The 17,953-nt window shown below is 51.6% G+C and overlaps 2 protein-coding genes across 11 annotated transcripts in view; both read left to right on the top strand.

Annotated features, from left to right (window-relative positions):
• The window catches only part of LOC134028722 (R3H domain-containing protein 2), a 42,886-nt gene extending 40,967 nt beyond the window's left edge, over window positions 1-1,919 (top strand). Inside the window, 2 exon segments of the mRNA XM_062472469.1 lie at window positions 278-359; window positions 508-1,919. Of these exon segments, the coding sequence (XP_062328453.1) occupies window positions 278-359; window positions 508-830 (405 nt within the window). The 3' untranslated portion in view covers window positions 831-1,919.
• Window positions 1,920-2,483: 564 nt separating this feature from the next.
• On the top strand, window positions 2,484-11,106 carry LOC134028682 (SH3 and cysteine-rich domain-containing protein 3-like). Of its 10 annotated transcripts, none has more exons than XR_009931569.1 (15): window positions 2,580-2,697; window positions 3,935-4,074; window positions 4,179-4,257; window positions 5,206-5,359; window positions 5,732-5,829; window positions 6,338-6,416; window positions 7,612-7,709; window positions 7,897-7,963; window positions 8,783-8,832; window positions 9,258-9,361; window positions 9,576-9,627; window positions 9,765-9,902; window positions 10,706-10,820; window positions 10,877-10,926; window positions 11,092-11,106. XR_009931569.1 is itself a non-coding variant. In XM_062472440.1 (15 exons), exons 2-13 carry the CDS (start codon window positions 4,058-4,060, stop codon window positions 10,802-10,804), a joined length of 1,035 nt encoding a protein of 344 aa, XP_062328424.1. In that variant the 5' UTR covers window positions 2,580-2,697; window positions 3,935-4,057; the 3' UTR covers window positions 10,805-10,820; window positions 10,861-10,875; window positions 10,908-10,926. The 10 variants fall into 10 exon arrangements, 8 of the variants coding, with proteins under 8 accessions (XP_062328377.1, XP_062328424.1, XP_062328368.1 ...); XR_009931568.1 differs by lacking the exon at window positions 11,092-11,106 and adding an exon at window positions 11,001-11,025; XM_062472440.1 differs by lacking the exon at window positions 11,092-11,106 and adding an exon at window positions 10,861-10,875 and having other exon boundaries at window positions 10,908-10,926.
• Window positions 11,107-17,953: the final 6,847 nt, after the last annotated feature.

Genomic DNA, 17,953 nt, shown 5'->3' with positions numbered 1-17,953 from the left:
TACTGCCTGACAGGCATGGGGCATCAAAACGTTTCTCCTACTGCCTGACAGGCATGGGGCATCAAAACGTTTCTCCTTCTGTTGAAACACTTTCACAAAACAGTCAGTCATCTGCCGATGTTGCCATGGTTTGTACATGGTCTGTTAGTATTCATTTGCGTCAAAGTGCATAAATGATTCTCCTTCCTAACTGTGTGTGTGTGTGTGTGTGTGTGCGTGTGTGTGTGTGCGTGTGTGTCTGTACGTGTGTGTGTGTGTGTGTGTGTGTGTGCTGCAGAGCCAGGTGGTGATGAAGCATGGGAGGGGGAAAAGGCAGACCCTCAAATCTGCCTCCACAGATCTGGGGACCACTGACGTAGGTAAGAGAGGCTCTCACACACACACACACACACACACACACACACACACACACACTGTATACAACAAAACACAACTACACATAAAAAGGTATATATATATGATGTTCACATGAAGGTAACAAGGTTTGTTTTGTGTGTGTGTGTGCAGTGGTGAGCCGGGTGCTGGAGGTGACAGACCTGCCGGAGGGCATCTCTCGTCCAGAAGCTGAGAAGCTCATCCAGCAGCTATCTCTCTGCGGGGCCCAGATCCAGTGGCTGAGGGACCCCCAGGGGGGCCGGGGGGCTGGGGGGGGCCGGGGGGATGGGGGCGACCCTGCCCACCTGTACACAGTGGTGGCTGTGTTTCCCAGCACCATGGCCGCTCAGAGTGCTTCCTTCAAACTCAACAACAGCGGTGGCGGCCTTTTCAAACTGAGAGCTGCCAAGCAGAACTATGACCTGCGGGTCCTGGAGAGAGCCAGCTCTCAGTGAGGAGGGGGTGGGGGGGAGGGGCGGGAGGAGAGGAGGAGGAGAAGGAGGAGGAGGAGGAGGAGGAGGAGGAGTTGAGCCGTGGCGCTGGAGTCGGTCTGCTAATCTACCGTTCTTTTGTGTGTTTCTGTTTCTTTTGTATTTGTACCTACAGAGCACAAGACACGGAAGCATGTGTTTCACTGTTGCTAACACACACAGATACACACACACACACACACACACACACTTCCATTCACACAGATACACACACACACAGATACAGGCATACACAGACGCACACCTCCATACACACTCATGGATAGTCCCATACACGCATACACACACACATGCATACACACACACACGCATAATCCCCCCCCACACACACAGCCAGGCAACAGGTTCACGTAGCACATACAAGAACACACCGGACAGTCAACCTCCAGCAAATTCTCCCATTCTCTCACCTCCCCTCCTCTCCTCCTCTCTTGTTCATGCTTTTTCCTCCTCGTCGATCCCCTCCGTATCTCACTTATTTATAACCTTTCATACGCGCTCTAGCTCTGCCTCTCTCGCCTTCCTCCATTCCTTTCTTTCACTTTCTTTCTTTCTCTGTCTCTCTCTCTCTCTCTCTCCCTCTGCCATGTCTGCTGCTTTTCCTGGGGTGACCCTCCTCCTAGCGTCTGTTTGCTTGTCTGCTGTTGTGGGTTGCTGTATCTCTCAGTTCCTCTCTGAAGAGTAATGTTCATTTTCGGTTCGATATATTTATATAAGTGACGTAAGGAATAAAATAAATCTATATATTCAGTGATTTTTTCAGTGGATAAGTTTAGGCCCCATGACCCCATGACCCCCTGATCCCTTCACTCCCTCTCCCCCCTCCCCCCTACTCCCTCCCCCCCATCCTCCCCCCCCCCACCCTCCCTAGTTCCCCTCTCCCCCACCCTCCCCCCTACTCCCTCTCCTAGTTGTGATTTTGTTGACAGCTGTGCACAATGTATCAGATGTAGTTAAGAGAGCACTATGATTGCATATGTCTACTGTACATTTTATTTAATCTGTTATTTTTTTTGTTTGTTTTTAAAAACATAAAAGTGGAAAAAAAACTGCTATTGTGGTACTGTGATTATTTCAGACGTGTTCTGGTGAGTGTGTGTCTGTGTGTGTTGTAAGCCAGGTGATCGGATGATTAGAAGAGTTATGTGATCATGATAGGAATGTCTTAACATGGTCACTAGCCTACAGAGGAGCTGTCACCCAGGAAGGTGTTTGTGTGTGTGTGTGTGTGTGTGTATGGTCGTACCCAGGACACAGAGAGCACATGCTGTCATCTCTCCTGTCAACCAGAGACAGAGGGCCTCAGCTGTCTCAAACAGTCACACGGACGTACACACACACACACACCCTGTCAAACACACACACCCTGTCAAACACACACACCCTGTCAAACACTCACACGGACAGAAACACACACGCACCCTCACACACACACACACACACCTTGCATACAACTCACAATTAAACTCATTCACACACACATTCAAACACAGACTAATGCTAAACCCCTCACCTGCCCACACACACTTACACACTCAAGCACACCCTGAAACAAATACACACCCTCAAACACACACACAGGCTGGGCTGCATAGCTGAGTAACTCTCCCACCTGTTGTTCTCTGTTTGCAGTGTCTCCTAACCTCCTCACACCCCGCTGCGCTTCACCGGACCTCTCGGCGTGTGCGTGCGTGTGTGTGCGCGTGCGTGTGGGACGTTCTGTTTCGGTGAGATCGGCAGGACCCTGGCAGGAACCTCGCCGTAAGTTCCACGTTCCTCTCGCAGCAGACGACCTGGGACCAGAGGAACATCGTTCGGACAGCTTCAGCAGGTCTGATCTCAGATCCTGGGTGTGTGATCCTGCAGGACCCCGCTAGCTGGCTGGATATTCTGTTACATGAGCTGTTCTCACGTGGCTACACTGTATTGTGTTAGTTCATGTTATTGCTGCACTGCTATTTAATACTGTCAAGATGTTATTGCTGCACTCTTACTATGTTATGCTGTAGGCTAGTTGAGATGGTACTGTTGCATTGTGCTATGTAATATTGTAGTATTGTAGATATTATTGTTGCACCGTTCCTGATAAATACAAACGGTTCCTTGACTCTGAACACTGAAATCCTGTGGAGCTTCAGATCCTCAATCTTCTCTCATATTTTTGACGTATCCATCATGTTTATGTTTCTCTGATGAAAGCGACCTCTGTATCAATCAAATGTGCTTGAAGATGAGTTCCTCTTTGGAGGTTAGTAGCTGGTCAGCTGTCAGGGTCTGAGCCAGCCCTGCTTCACCTGTACCCAGGATAGGTCTGCCTTGCTCCAGGGACAGGAAACTCATTGTGTTCTTGGTTTCAGATTCACAACAGGAGTTTGCAGTGGGTTTGGTTGAGATTGTTAAAATAGAAGCAATCTATCTTCTTTCAAGGTTTGGATACCTTGTAGTGAAGTTGTGATATTGAGGTAATTTCTGCCATTGCTTTTGAACAGTGTCATCCTGTCTGTCTGCCAGCAGATTAATATGATATATTTCTGTTATAATGAGAGAATTGGCACCTACGTGGCACGAGCCCTGTGTTTGAAAGCTTATTTAAACGCAGAGATGGCAAAAGTACACACATCCTTCACTCAATAGCCCCCCATCCTTCACACTTCGATTTTATGTTATTTAAAAAATATATATATTTCACAACATGACACAAAATTTTCTTTTTTTCCCACACAACAGGACACAAAAAAGTTTCTAGTTCATTTTAAATTTTAATTTGTACTGTTTTTTTGTCAGAAATATCTTTCAACCTTTTTTAATGAAATATATTTGCCTTCTGCCTTACTCCATGGTAGCTTCGTAGACGTTTGTTGTGCGTGATAGCCAGGAAATGAAAAAAGGCAGGCAATGACGAAACAGTATTGATCATGCCAACAAATACAGGTTAAAACTAAAGTTGCGAGCCTGGCTTGAAAATATAAGAAGTAGAAAATAGAGTGAAAAGTTAAAACTAGTAAAGATAAAGTACTGATAACAGAAAAATCTACTGAAGTAACTTCTTATCTCTGTTTATATGGCAGGACTTCTGCTGTGCATCTTCAAGGAGTGACAGCATTTGCAGCCTAACAGCTGTTTCCCTGGGTCTCCAGTACCCTCTGGCGGTGAAACAGACACATAGCACCTAAAGGTCACCTCCAGGCACCATGGCTCAGTATGACCAGTGAGTTGGAACAGATGGATTCTTTCATATAAACCTATAAACCTTCATCTGACCCCAAACCACATACGCTTCCTCCTCCTCTTCCCCCTCCTCCTCTTCCTCAGATTGGATGACAAGGATTCTCTGGATATCCATGACAACCCTCCAGCTCCTGATAATGTTGTAAAAGAGGAGGACAATACGGTACACTAGAACACACACACACACTAACACACACCTCCTCACACACACACACTCTAACACATACACACCTAACAAACTAAATTAAGAGTAACAGTGTGAGACTGATAATGAGAGTGTATTAAGACTGATAATGAGAGTGACCGTGTATTAAGACTGATAATGAGTGTATTAAGACTGATAATGAGAGTGAGAGTGTGTTTAGACTGATAATGAGAGAGTATTAATACTGATAATGAGAGTGAGAGTGTGTTTAGACTAATATAGTGTATTAAGACTGATAATGAGAGTGTGTTTAGACTAATATACTGTATTAAGACTGATAATGAGAGTGAGAGTGTGTTTAGACTAATATAGTGTATTAATACTGATAATGAGAGTGTGTTTAGACTAATATAGTGTATTAAGACTGATAATGAGAGTGTGTTTAGACCAGAGCTGTAGAAGGCCGGGCAGAAGACGTCTCAGGGAACAGGTGAGCTACTGTAGGCTGAAAGGTAACAGCTTTCACAGAGGCAACACTGGGGGCTTTATCCTGGATATGTGGGGCGGTGAGTGTGTGTGTGACTGTATGTGTGTGACTGTGTGTGTGTGTGCGTGTGTGATGATGTGTGTGCTTAACAGTGTTTATTTATGGACAATGTCAAAGTCTTTTATAGACACAGTTGGGACTTCAGTCGGTCCCTGTGTGAGGTTAATTTAAAAGCTCTGCATTCCTCTGCGTGTCTGTGTGTGTGTGTGTGTGTTTATAGAGTTATGTGAGTGAGCATGCTTACAGACTGACATTCGATATGTGTCGGGGGGTTCCCATGTTTTCCTCCATCCCTCCATCTCTCCACCCTTCATCTCTCCACCCTTCATCTCTCCACTCCCATCTCTCCACCCTTCATCTCTCCACACTCTCATCTCTCCACTGCTTCATCCCTCCACCCCTCCCTCCCTCCCTCCCAGGTGTACTTCATCTACGATGAGGAGGTGGAGGAGGAGGAGGAGGAGCCTCCGCCCCCTGAGCCCGTCAGACCGGTCAATGACAAACCCCACAAGTTCAAGGACCACTACTGCAAGAAGCCCAAGTTCTGTGATGTGTGCGCTCGCATGATCGTCTGTGAGTCCCTCCAAGCCTGAGCTCCTGTCACAGGCGTCAGGGCGTGGCTCATCAGGGGCGTGGCTCGTCAGGGGCGTGGCTCGTCAGGGGCGTGGCTCGTCAGGGCGTGGCTCGTCAGGGCGTGGCTCATCAGGGGCGTGGCTCGTCAGGGCGTGGCTCGTCAGGGCGTGGCTCGTCAGGGGCGTGGCTCGTCAGGGGCGTGGCCACACTTGCATGACATAAGGCTGACATAGCAGAGTTACTCTTTAAGGATCCTAAATCTTGAAAATACATCCTGCTAAACAACAATTGCTTCTACAGAACAACAGAACAGGACCTGACTTTGTGTGTGTGTGTGCGTGCGTGCATGTGTGCGTTCTGCCTGTGTTGCAGTGAATAACAAGTTTGCTCTGAGGTGTAAGGACTGTAAGACCAACATCCACCATGAGTGCCAGTCCTACGTGGAGTTCCAGAGATGCTTCGGAAAGATTGTGAGGTTCCTCCCGTCTCCTCTCCTCCCTTCCTCTCACCCCTCCTCCCCTCCTCTCAACTCTCCTCCTCTCACCTCTCCTCCCCTCCTCTCTCCTCTCCTCTCCTCCCCTCCCCTCCTCTCTCCTCTCCTCTCCTCCCCTCCTCTCTCCTCTCCTCTCCTCCCCTCCTCTCTCCTCTCCTCTCCTCCCATCTCGACTCCTCTCATCTGTCCTCTCCTCTTCTTCTGTGTAACTCAGAGAGACAGATTGTAACAGACAGATTGTAACAGACAGATTGTAACAGTTATTGTGTCCTGTCTCCTCCTCCTCTCCATGCCTCTACACTCCTCCCCTTCTACTCTCCTCCTCCTCTCCTCTCCGGCCCTCCCCTCCCCTCCTCTCCTCCCATCCTCCTCTCCTCTCCTCCCATCCTCCTCTCCTCTCCTCCCATCCTCCTCTCCTCTCCTCCCATCCTCCTCTCCTCTCCTCCCATCCTCCTCTCCTCCCATCCTCCTCTCCTCTCCTCCAGCCTCCAGGGTTTAGACGAGCCTACAGCTCCCCTCTCTACAGCAGTCAGCAGAACACCACCGTGTCTCCCCAGCAGGGCAGTGAGTCAACACCCCCTCCCCTGCCTGCCCCCCCCTCCCCTCCCCTGCCTGCCCCGCCCCCTCCCCTGCCTGCCCCGCCCCCTCCCCTGCCTGCCCCGCCCCCTCCACTGCCTGCCCCGCCCCCTTCCCTGCCTGCCCCGCCCCCTTCCCTGCCTGCCCCGCCCCCTCCACTGCCTGCCCCGCCCCCTCCACTGCCTGCCCCGCCCCCTCCCCTGCCTGCCTGCCCCGCCCCCTCCACTGCCTGCCCCGCCCCCTCCACTGTCTGCCCCGCCCCCTCCCCTGCCTGCCCCGCCCCCTCCCCTGCCTGCCCCGCCCCCTCCCCTGCCTGCCTGCCCCGCCCCCTCCCCTGCCTGCCCCGTCCCCTCCCCTGTCTGCCCCGCCCCCTCCCCTGCCTGCCTGCCCCGCCCCCTCCCCTGCCTGCCTGCCCCGCCCCCTCCCCTGCCTGCCCCCCCCTCCACTGCCTGCCCCCCCCTCCCCTGCCTGCCCCGCCCCCTCCACTGCCTGCCCCCCCCTCCCCTGCCTGCCCCGCCCCCTCCCCTGCCTGCCCCGCCCCTCCCCTGCCTGCCCCCCCCCTCCACTGCCTGCCCCCTCCCTCCCCTGCCTGCCCCGCCCCTCCCCTGCCTGCCCCCTCCCCTCCACTGCCTGCCCCGCCCCCTCCCCTGCCTGCCCCCCCCTCCCCTGCCTGCCCCCCCCCCTCCCCTGCCTGCCCCCCCCCTCCCCTGCCTGCCCCGCCCCCTCCCCTGCCTGCCCCGCCCCTCCCCTGCCTGCCCCCCCCCTCCACTGCCTGCCCCCCCCTCCCCTGCCTGCCCCGCCCCCTCCCCTGCCTGCCCCGTCCTCTCCACTGTCTGCCCCGCCCCCTCCACTGCCTGCCCCGCCCCCTCCCCTGTCTGCCCCGTCCCCTCCTGTCCAGTCCATTACCCCGCCCCCTCCCTATCCTCTCTCCTCCTCCATCAGTCCCTCTCCTCTTTTCTTTCATTTTTCACAACCACTGACTTCAAAATGTGTGTGTGTGTGTGTGTGTGTGGGGCCTGCGTGCGTGTGTGTGTTTGTGTGGGGCCTGCATGCGTGTGTGTGTGTGGGGGGGCTGCGTGTGTGTGTGTGTGTGTGTGGGGGCTGCGTGTGTGTGTGTGCGGGGGCTGCGTGTGTGTGTGTGTGTGTGTGTGTGTGGGGCCTGCGTGTGTGTGTTCGTGTCCAGCTCAGTCCAACAGGAGCGACCCTGTGTTTGAGACGCTGCGTGTGGGAGTCATCATGGCCAACAAGGAACGCAAGAAGGGATCAGAGGACAAGAAGAACGTGAGTGATGATGGTGATGATGAAGATGAGAATAACAGTGATGATGGTGATGATGAAGATGAGAATAACAGTGATGATGGTGATGATGAAGATGAGAATAACAGTGATGATGGTGATGATGAAGATGAGAATAACAGTGATGATGGTCATGATCCATTTCTCCTCATCTTCATCTTTCCTCGTCCAGATGCTGATGATGATGATGGAGGAGGAGGAGTCCCAGCCCAAGCAGGAGGAGGGAGGAGCAGAGGGAGGTGAGTCCCTGTCTCCTCCACCCTTGAGCCCCCAGCCCCCCTGCCCCCCAGCCTTCCAACCCCCAAGTCCCCTAGCACTCCAGCCCCCCTTTCCCCCAGAGCTCCAGCCCCCCAGTCCCCTAGCCCTACAGCCACCCAGTCCCCTAGCCCTACAGCCCCTCAGTCCCCTAGCCCTACAGCCCCCCAGTCCCCTAGCCCTACAGCCCCTCAGTCCCCTAGCCCTACAGCCCCCCAGTCCCCTAGCCCTACAGCCCCCCAGTCCCCTAGCCCTCCAGCCACCCAGTCTCCAAGCCCTACAGCCACCCAATCCCCTAGCCCTACAGCCCCCCAGTCCCCTAGCCCTACAGCCCCCCAGTCCCCTAGCCCTACAGCCACCCAGTCCCCTAGCCCTCCAGCCACCCAGTCCCCTAGCCCTCCAGCCACCCAGTCCCCTAGCCCTCCAGCCCCCCAGTCCCCTAGCCCTCCAGCCCCCCAGTCCCCTAGCCCTACAGCCACCCAATCCCCTAGCCCTACAGCCCCCCAGTCCCCTAGCCCTACAGCCACCCAGTCCCCTAGCCCTACAGCCCCCCAGTCCCCTAGCCCTACAGCCCCCCAGTCCCCTAGCCCTACAGCCCCCCAGTCCCCTAGCCCTACAGCCCCCCAGTCCCCTAGCCCTCCAGCCCCCCAGTCCCCTAGCCCTCCAGCCACCCAGTCCCCTAGCCCTCCAGCCCCCCAGTCCCCTAGCCCTCCAGCCACCCAGTCCCCTTGTCCCCCAGAGCTGGAACAGAGAGAGCTGCCCAACATGGCCGCCAGTGAACCTGGTGTTGTTCTGTGTGTCAGGAGCAGCAGAGGGAGACAAGAAGGGAGACAAGGCAGCAGCTGACGACAAGGTAACACCTGGTTACGCTGTTACCTGGTTACACTGTTAACTGGGTACACTGTAACCTGGTTACACTGTTGCCTGGTTACACTGTAACTTGGTTACACTGTTACCTGGTTACACTGTTAACTGGTTACAATGTTACCTGGTTACACTGTTACCTGGTTACATTGTTAACTGGGTACACTGTAACCTGGTTACACTGTTGCCTGGTTACACTGTAACCTGGTTACACTGTTATCTGGTCACACTGTTAACTGGAAACACTGTAACCTGGTTACAATGGTACCTGGATACCTAGTTACCCGGTAACATTGTTACCTGGTTACCCAGTCACTGTGTTGCATAGATACGTAGTTACATTGTTACCTGTATACATAGCTACCTGTGTCCAGAGGACTGGACTAGATGTGTGTGTGTCTGTGTGTGTTGCAGAGTAAGAAGCCCCAGCCAGGGAAGCTGGGTGTGTTCAGCCAGTCTCACTACTACCTGGCGCTCTACCGCTTCAAAGCTGTGGAGAAGGACGACCTCGACCTGCAGTGAGACTCTAAACTTACATACCGTCTATACATACTCATCTACCGTCTAGACATACCTATATACTGTCTAGACATACCTATAAACTGTATTTATACCAATACCTTGTCTTTATATAACCTATACCCTGTCTAGGTCACCCCTCTGTTCTGGACAGCAAATTCCACACGGTCATTACTAACTTTGTGTGTGTTTGTGTCGTGTGTGTGTGTCCAGTGCTGGGGATCGGATCACAGTCATCGATGACTCCAACGAGGAGTGGTGGAGGGTGAGTGAGGAAGTCCCTCCAGTGAGGAAGTCCCTCCAGTCAGCAAGCTTGTCGTCTGGGAACCGATCAGATGCTGTCATGAGTTCCAGAGGGCGTGAATACCTTCCCGTGGTATATGTTCCTGGTCTGTGTTCCAGGGGAAGATCGGGGAAAGGTCTGGCTTCCTGCCAGCAAACTACATCATCCGTGTGCGTGCGGGGGAACGGGTCTACAAGGTCACGCGCTCCTTCGTAGGAAACAGAGAGATGGGACAGATCACTCTGAAGAAGGACCAGGTCTGTCTGTCTGCCTGTCTGTCTGTCTACAGGTCTGCCTGTCTGTCTACGGGTCTGCCTGTCTGCCTGTCTGTCTGTCTGCCTGTCTACAGGTCTGCCTGTCTGTCTGTCTACGGGTCTGCCTGTCTGTCTGTCTGTCTACGGGTCTTCCTGTCTGCCTGTCTGTCTACAGGTCTTCCTGTCTGTCTGTCTATCTACAGGTCTGCCTGTCTGTCTACGGGTCTGCCTGCCTGTCTGTCTGTCTACAGGTCTGCCTGTCTGTCTACAGGTCTGCCTGTCTGTCTGTCTACAGGTCTGCCTGTCTGTCTACGGGTCTGCCTGTCTGTCTGTCTGCCTGTCTGTCTGTCTACAGGTCTGCCTGTCTGTCTACGGGTCTTCCTGTCTGCCTGTCTGTCTACAGGTCTGCCTGTCTGTCTACGGGTCTGCCTGTCTGTCTGTCTGTCTGCCTGTCTGTCTGTCTACAGGTCTGCCTGTCTGTCTACGGGTCTTCCTGTCTGCCTGTCTATCTACAGGTCTGTCTGTCTGTCTGTCTGTCTTTGTGTCGGAATGTTGGACCAGAATGTTGTGGCCAGTGTTGTGGCAGTGAAGAAGTTTTATTAAGGGTCAGAGCCGGCAGGTGTGGAAGATGCAGTAATGATCCCCGCAGTGTCTGGCTTTAAGAATTGATCAGCATCGATGAAACAGCATGTTATCAACCTGCAGGACAAACAACAGCTGCAGAGTCGATGTTCCTAATGAAACATTTATGGGATTATGTACTCAATCTGCTATGGTTTCTCAACCTCCCTCCTCCCTCCCTCCAGATCGTGGTGAAGAAGGGGGAGGAGGTGAACGGGTACCTGAAGGTGAGCACCGGACGCAAGCTGGGCTTCTTCCCCTCCAACCTGCTCCAGGAGATCTGAAGAGGGGCCTGGTCACCTGGTCACCTGCTCACCTGGTCAACTGCTCACCTGGTCACCTGCTCACCTGGTCACCTGCTCACCTGGTCAACCTGCTCACCTGCTCACCTGGTCAACCTGCTCACCTGCTCACCTGGTCAATCTGCTCACCTGGTCACCTGCTCACCCTGCTCACCTGCTCACCTGGTCACCTGCTCACCTGGTCAATCTGCTCACCTGGTCACCTGCTCACCTGGTCACCTGCTCACCTGCTCACCTGCTCACCCTGCTCACCTGGTCAACCTTCTCACCTGGTCAACCTGCTCCAGGAGACCTGAGGTCACGTCCACATCCCAGGACGCCTGCAGGCAGACTCAGGGCTTCAGTATCCAGCCTAGCCATGGGACAGCTCTGAACAGGAGAGACCATGACTGGACCTGGGGGGGTCACATGACCTCCTCCAGACATGGTTGCTGGAGACCAGGTTGGAGACTAGACAGCTGTCCAGTAGAAGTTGAAGACCAATATGAGATGCATGGTTTGGTATTTGTTTTCTTTTATTTGTGTATTGAGAGTACGTGTTCTGCAATCACGGTTACAACATGTGACGTGAACTCTAAACAATGGAAAATTGGAACCAATAGAACTCTGAATCACCTGTGGAATCTTGAGAATGTGCACATGAGAATTGTAGATATCTGAAACCACTAGAATGCTGGAACCTCGAATAGTAGAACCCCCAGAACCCAGAACAGTAGAATCTGGATCACTAGAACTCGGGAACCACAGATCTAGTTCAGCACAAAGTATAAACAGTTTTGAGATATATATTTATGTGTTACAGTATGAATATAAGTTACAGTTTTGGGAATTCTGCACTATTGACCACTTCTGTTCTGCATGCTAGGCACAGACAGGCAGCTCTGTAGAGATGTGCTGTTATTAAATAATCTCTGAACCATTTGGAATTTTGTACTTAGAAAATGTTTCAACCAGAAACCAACTATATATTTTTTCCAGCAATCCTGTTTTTGGCTGTTCTTTCCCAACTAATTTATATATCGATATCAGCCACATTGTGTGTGTGTGTCCATGTGTGTGTGTCCGTGTGTGCGTGTGTGTGAGATACTAATGTGTGTATTCCTGGAAAGGTTCTATCTTGGAGTGTGGGTCAGACACAAAGCATGCTGGGAATGTTTGTCTGGCTCCCAATGGACAAACATTAGCTCCCTGAGGGACTTAACAGACAGTGACAGGTTCACACTGCCTTTTTATCTCTCTCATTCTCTGTCTGTATTTCTCTCCTTTTCTATCTCATTCTCTGTCTCCCTCTCTTTCTCTCTTTCTCTACCTCCCTCTCTCTTTCTTTCTGTCTCTCTTTCTCCCTTTCTCTCTCTGTCTCTCTTTACCACTGTTATTCTACCCACTGTCTCTCTCTCCCCCTCTTCCTCTAACTCCCTCTCTCTTTCTCTCTTTACCACCGTTATGATGCTACCCAATTTCTCTCTCTCTCTCTCTCTCTCTCTCTCTCTCTCTCTCTCTCTCTCTCTCTCTCTCTCTCTCTCTCTCACTCTCACTCTCACTCTCACTCTCACTCTCACTCTCTCTCTCTCTCTTTCACTCTCTCTTTCTCTCTCTCTCTCTCAGAAGCAGCAGGGTGATGAGTTGTTCAGTCATGCTTCTCTGTTGACTGTCAGACGAGGACAGGAAGATGATCCTGGCAGGCACCAAGCTGGAGCACCCCTCTGATTGGTCTATACCCAGCCCCCTTGAGACACGGGTCACTTCCCTTCTGAGGGAATGTGCTTCCTCCCTCCAGTGGGGAGACACCTTTGGCCCTGTCTCCCTCGACAGCGGGGGAAGGGGGTGAGGGGGCTTGGAGGGTGTGAGGCGGAGTGGGGGGGTGAGGCGGGTGAGGTGGGTGAGGGGATCAGGGCAAAGCGATTCCAGCTCAGTGAATGTTCTAACACTACAACAGATAACTTTTGAAAAAGGCCTAACTAGGCCCCCCCCCCCCCCCCCCCCGAGGGTGACAAAACTGAAGAAGATTGCTTTGCTGTGTGCTGATTTGATCAGAGGAATTAGAAAGAGTGCTTGTAACACTGACTTCAACCACCAGAGGTCCGCTGTTGCACCTGCTATCATCCAGCCTCCAGGAAAAGGAACAAGTCCTCATCTCACCAGCAGCCCTCAGACGCAGCAGAAATCAGGACTGTGAGAATGTGATGATGGGGCACCTGACCACACCTGGATGGAACCACGAGTCACCTGGACAAAAAAGTAGATGTTGGGAGCCAGCACAGAATAAAAATACTTTTTCAAGACGAGACTTAAATGTCCTCAGTGGTAGGAGATGACTGGATGATAGTGAGCAGTTTTGTTCCACAAGTCTAGGGGCCGCAACCGAAAAGGCGCAAACACTCTTTGTTTTCATAAGAGATTGTGGAGTGGCCTCAGGTGCTAATCTAGCACAGACCACAACACTCTACTTCATGTAGAATAATCCCAGTCTGTTCTCGATGAAGACTACTATATAGATATCCGGTGTTTATTTATGAGGAAGACTCGTAGATATCTGGGCACAAAATATATCTGGCAGTGAATTCAACTATGAATGTGAGACTAAATCAGCCAGGCTGAGATCTAATTCTCATTGTTTAGTTTTTATTATTCCTGCGTGTGATGCAGTAGTTCAATGCAGACACTGGGGAGCTTCCATTAGCCATCTCCTCCATCACCTCTACTGGCCGCAGAAAATCCATCTCACACGTCGGACTTTGAAAAATGAAGCAAATGTGTTGAAAAAAAAAAAAAAACACAATAACATAAAACTATATTACCGTCCCTTTTTTGCCTGCTAGAGCAGGTATTGATTTTGAGGCGATGATTCAGAAAGTATCTGCCTGTTCGCTCCACTGTGTCTCTTCCAAACCCTCCAAGCTTGAAAAACACATTTAGGTCTCAGTCAGGCACATGGTCTGCCTCAAGTCTCTGTTGTGTTTCTGAAAACATTTGGGGATTTTTCCTTGTTAAAGCTACACTGGCTTTGCCTCGATCCAGGTGTGTTGTGTAAGAGAGAGCGAGAGAGCGAGAGAGAGCGAGGAGAGGAGAGAGAGAGAGAGGAGAGAGAGAGAGAGAGAGAGAGAGAGAGAGAGAGAGAGAGAGAGAGAGAGAGAGAGAGAGAGAGAGAGAGAGAGAGAGAGAGAGAGAGAGAGAGAGAGAGAGGAGAGAGAGAGAGAGAGAGAGAGAGAGAGAGGAGAGAGAGAGAGAGAAGAGAGAGAGAGAGAGGAGAGAGAGAGAGAGAGAGCATGTGTGTCTCTGTATGAAAAAGTAAGTGTAGATAGTGTGTGTGTGTGTGTGTGAGAGGAAAAAGAGTACATTTTCTGATAGAGGCTGTGAAGCGGAAGATTAAAACTGTGACAGGATTATTTCAGTAATTGTTGAAGAATAACTTCCTTTATTTCTTTCAATTTTTCACTGCAGGAATAAATTCAATTATCTAATCTGATTTGTATGATTATTAATCTTCCTTGCTCATCCATTCCAAATGATTTAGCAGGCTTGCAAATGTTATTGTAGTCTTGGAGGGGGGCCAGTAATGAGATGAAGATGGTAGGAGATTGGCCAGGATGCCCTGACTGAGATGTGGCCCTGTACAGAGATATTTACATTACATTTATTCATTTAGCAGACGCTTTTTATCCAAAGCGACTTCCAAGAGAGAGCTTTACAAAGTGCATAGGTCACTGATCATAACAACGAGATAGCCACAAAACATTGCAAGTAGCCAAAACATGAAGCACACATTGTGAACAACCAAAATAAGTGCCCAAAGGGAAGAACCATAAGAGGCATGTAGTTAAACAAGTTACAATTAAACAACATGAACTGCTATAAGTGCAAGTGTACCTGTGGAAAAAAAGCAAGCAACAATAATAAAAACAATATATCACAGCGAGTACAAAAATTTAAGTCAGTTACCACTACCACAAGAGCAACAAGTCTCTAAGCAAGAGTCATTGTGATCCTTGAGGAAACTAACATCGGGTCAAGCGAACCATTCCTAAGTACCGTTGTACTCCCAGAACAAGTGCGTCTTGAGCCTTTTCTTGAAGGTGGAGAGACAGTCAGTGTCTCTGATGGAGGTGGGGAGTTGATTCCACCACTGGGGGGCCAGACAGGAGAAGAGCTTGTGTTGGGACCGGGCGGTCTTGAGCGGTGGGACCACCAGGCGGGTGTCTGAGATGCAGTTCTACTGCCCCTGTACAGAGATGCAGTTCTACTGCCCCTGTACAGAGATGCAGTTCTACTGCCCCTGTACAGAGATGCAGTTCTACTGCCCCTGTACAGAGATTCAGTTCTAGGTAGTGGGGTGAATCAGGGTTCTATTGCCCCCCTGTGAAAATATTCTGGGGTGATTGACAGTATAACCTCCGTCTGTCAATCGGCATGTTTGTTTGTTTGCAGATTTCTTGTGTGTGTGTGTGTGTCTTTGACCAAGGGCCCACAGCGACACAGGTCTGCAGAGAAGACCGCAGGGCAGGAACCAATTAGAGCAGCAGAGAGGTCTGCCTGCTGAAGAGCGCCCCCCGGGGGGGCTGGCGGTGTCAGCAATGAGGGATAGTCATCATTACCATTATTTATCTGATAAGCAGAGCCTCCACTCAGAGCCTCAGCTAATGGGATTCACTACTTACAATGACTTTGTGTGTGTGTGTGTGTGTTGTGTGTGAGAGAGAGAGAGAGGGAGAGAGAGAGAGAGAGAGAGAGAGAGAGAGAGAGAGAGGAGAGAGAGAGAGAGAGAGAGAGAGAGAGAGAGAGAGAGAGAGAGAGAGTCAAAAACATAGACAAATACAAATACAATTCGATTTGGAGGTCAGCTCCCCTAGTCCTCGACTAATGTAAATGCCCCCACATAATGAATGTAATTTAAACACTCTGCAAGTCAACTGGCAACAGGCCCATTTAGTTTATAAAACCAGTGTATATTCCACGCCCGAAGAAGTAGAGAACTCTAGATGCAGACCTGCAAACAGCACTTTCAAACTTTTCTAATAATCATTATGCTCGTCCAGACTGTGATGTATGGTGCTCTCCCAGAGAGGTCAACACAAGGTCAGAGAGCTCATCCAGGGACACCATGTCAAGCACTAACCCAGCTCATGTGGCCCTGTCTGGGGTGCTGGGGGGTCCCTGGGGACCTGGCTAGATGCTAAAACACCTCCACCTTCAGGGTCCAGGGTAGATGCTAACCCACCTCCACCTGCCAGGGACCTGGCTAGATGCTCTCCACCTCCAGGGTCCTGGCTAGATGGTAACCACCTCCAGGATCCAGGGTCCAGGGTAGATGCTAACCACCTCCAGGGTCTTGGATCGATCCTAACCCAGCTTCTGGCCAGCAGAACTGGACTCTGAACTGGACTGCCATGCCTGGGTGAGAACCAGAAGAGCGTGTTTAAGTTGAGTGCAAGGTGAAGATGGGCAGTTCGCAGTCTCAGTTTGTCTGTGTGTGAGGTGTGTGTGTGTGAAGTGTATGTTAAGTGTGTTTCTGTGTGGGGTGTGTGTGTGTGGTGTGTAGACAATGGATAGACCATAAGTCAGTGGGCTGTGTATAGAGAAGACACCTAAGGGCTCCCATTACAGCTCGGAGACTCAATCACAGCACTGCAGATCAATACCCCAGGAGAGAGGGAGCAGGACAGAGAGAGAGAGAGAGAAAGAGAGAGGGAGAGAGGGAGAGAGAGAGGGAGGAGGAGAGGGTTCGGGATGAGAGGATGAAGAATGAGATCTGGTTTTCCGACATTCTCCCAGGGCCCCTGTGCTGACGGGGTTATACGGAGAGAAAGGGAGAAGGAGTGAGAAAGAGAGGATGAGAGAGAGGATGAGAGAGAGGATGACAGAGAGAGAGGAAGAGAGGGAGGAAGAAGAAAGAGGTGAGAAAGAGAAATAGAAGGAGGGGAGAGAGGAAGGGAGAGAAAGAGACAGAAGGGTCTGTTAGGAGATGTGAGGTGTGCAGGCTGAGGTCAGGGGCGCTTTCAGCCCGGCGAAATGTAGGGAACCGTTTATTTAAGAGGAAACCGAGGTGCGTTCCAGACCCAAGCGTCGTAACCATGGCAGCTGCGCACTTCCTCTTTAATACGGGTGTATGTACACGTCGCAGCTGATTCGGTAACACGCCACCTTGTCTGACACACCCATCAGCGAGAGACCAAGTCCCTCAAATGTATCACACGCTTTGGAGTAAACGTGTCGTTCTTCCCAGAATCCCTAGCAAAAACGTTGCGCAACGTTCTCGGATTGATGTCCCAGGTACTGTAGAGGAGCAGGGGAGGAGTCACATAAGTGGGAGGAGTCATATCTGGGGAAGTGTCTTATCTGGGGGAGGACTCATATCGGTGGGAGGAGTCACGTAAGCAGGAGGAGTCACATGTGGGAGGAGTCACATACTTGGAGGAGTCATTCCAGCTGGACGAGTCATGTGACCAGTCAGCCCACCTGTGATCCCCTTGCTCTGCTCCTCAGCTCTCCAGACAGGACTTGTACATCAGACAGGACGTGTACATCAGACAGGACGTATACATCAGACAGGACGTGCACATCAGACAGGACGTATACATCAGACAGGACGTATACATCAGACAGGACGTGCACATCAGACAGGACGTGCACATCAGACAGGACGTGCACATCAGACAAGACGTGCACATCAGACAGGATGTATACATCAGACAGGACGTATACATCAGACAGGACGTATACATCAGACAGGACGTGCACATCAGACAGGACGTGCACATCAGACAGGACGTATACATCAGACAGGACGTGCACATCAGACAGGACGTGCACATCAGACAGGATAAGGAATAAAGAAAACAAGGATGCTTGTTTTCTTTATTCCTCTCCCCTCTCCTTTCCCTCTCCTCTCCCCTCTCCCTCCCCCCCTCCCCTCCCCCTCTCCTCCCCCCCTCCTCCCCCTCTCCTCCCCCCCTCCTCCCCATCTCCTCCCCCTCTCCTCTCCCCTCTCCTCCCCCGCCTCCCCCCTCTCCTCCCCCTCCTCCCCCCCTCCTCGCCCTCTCCTCCCCCTCCTCCCCCCTCTCCTCCTCCCCCCTCCTCCCCTCTCTCTCACCTCCTCCCCCTCTCCTCCCCCTCTCCTCTCCCCTCTCCTCCCCT

The sequence above is a fragment of the Osmerus eperlanus genome, chromosome 1 (assembly GCF_963692335.1).
Source record: "Osmerus eperlanus chromosome 1, fOsmEpe2.1, whole genome shotgun sequence".
NCBI lineage: Eukaryota > Metazoa > Chordata > Actinopteri > Osmeriformes > Osmeridae > Osmerus > Osmerus eperlanus.
Note: the sequence above shows the minus strand (reverse complement) of the source record. Positions and strands in the feature narration are given on the sequence as shown.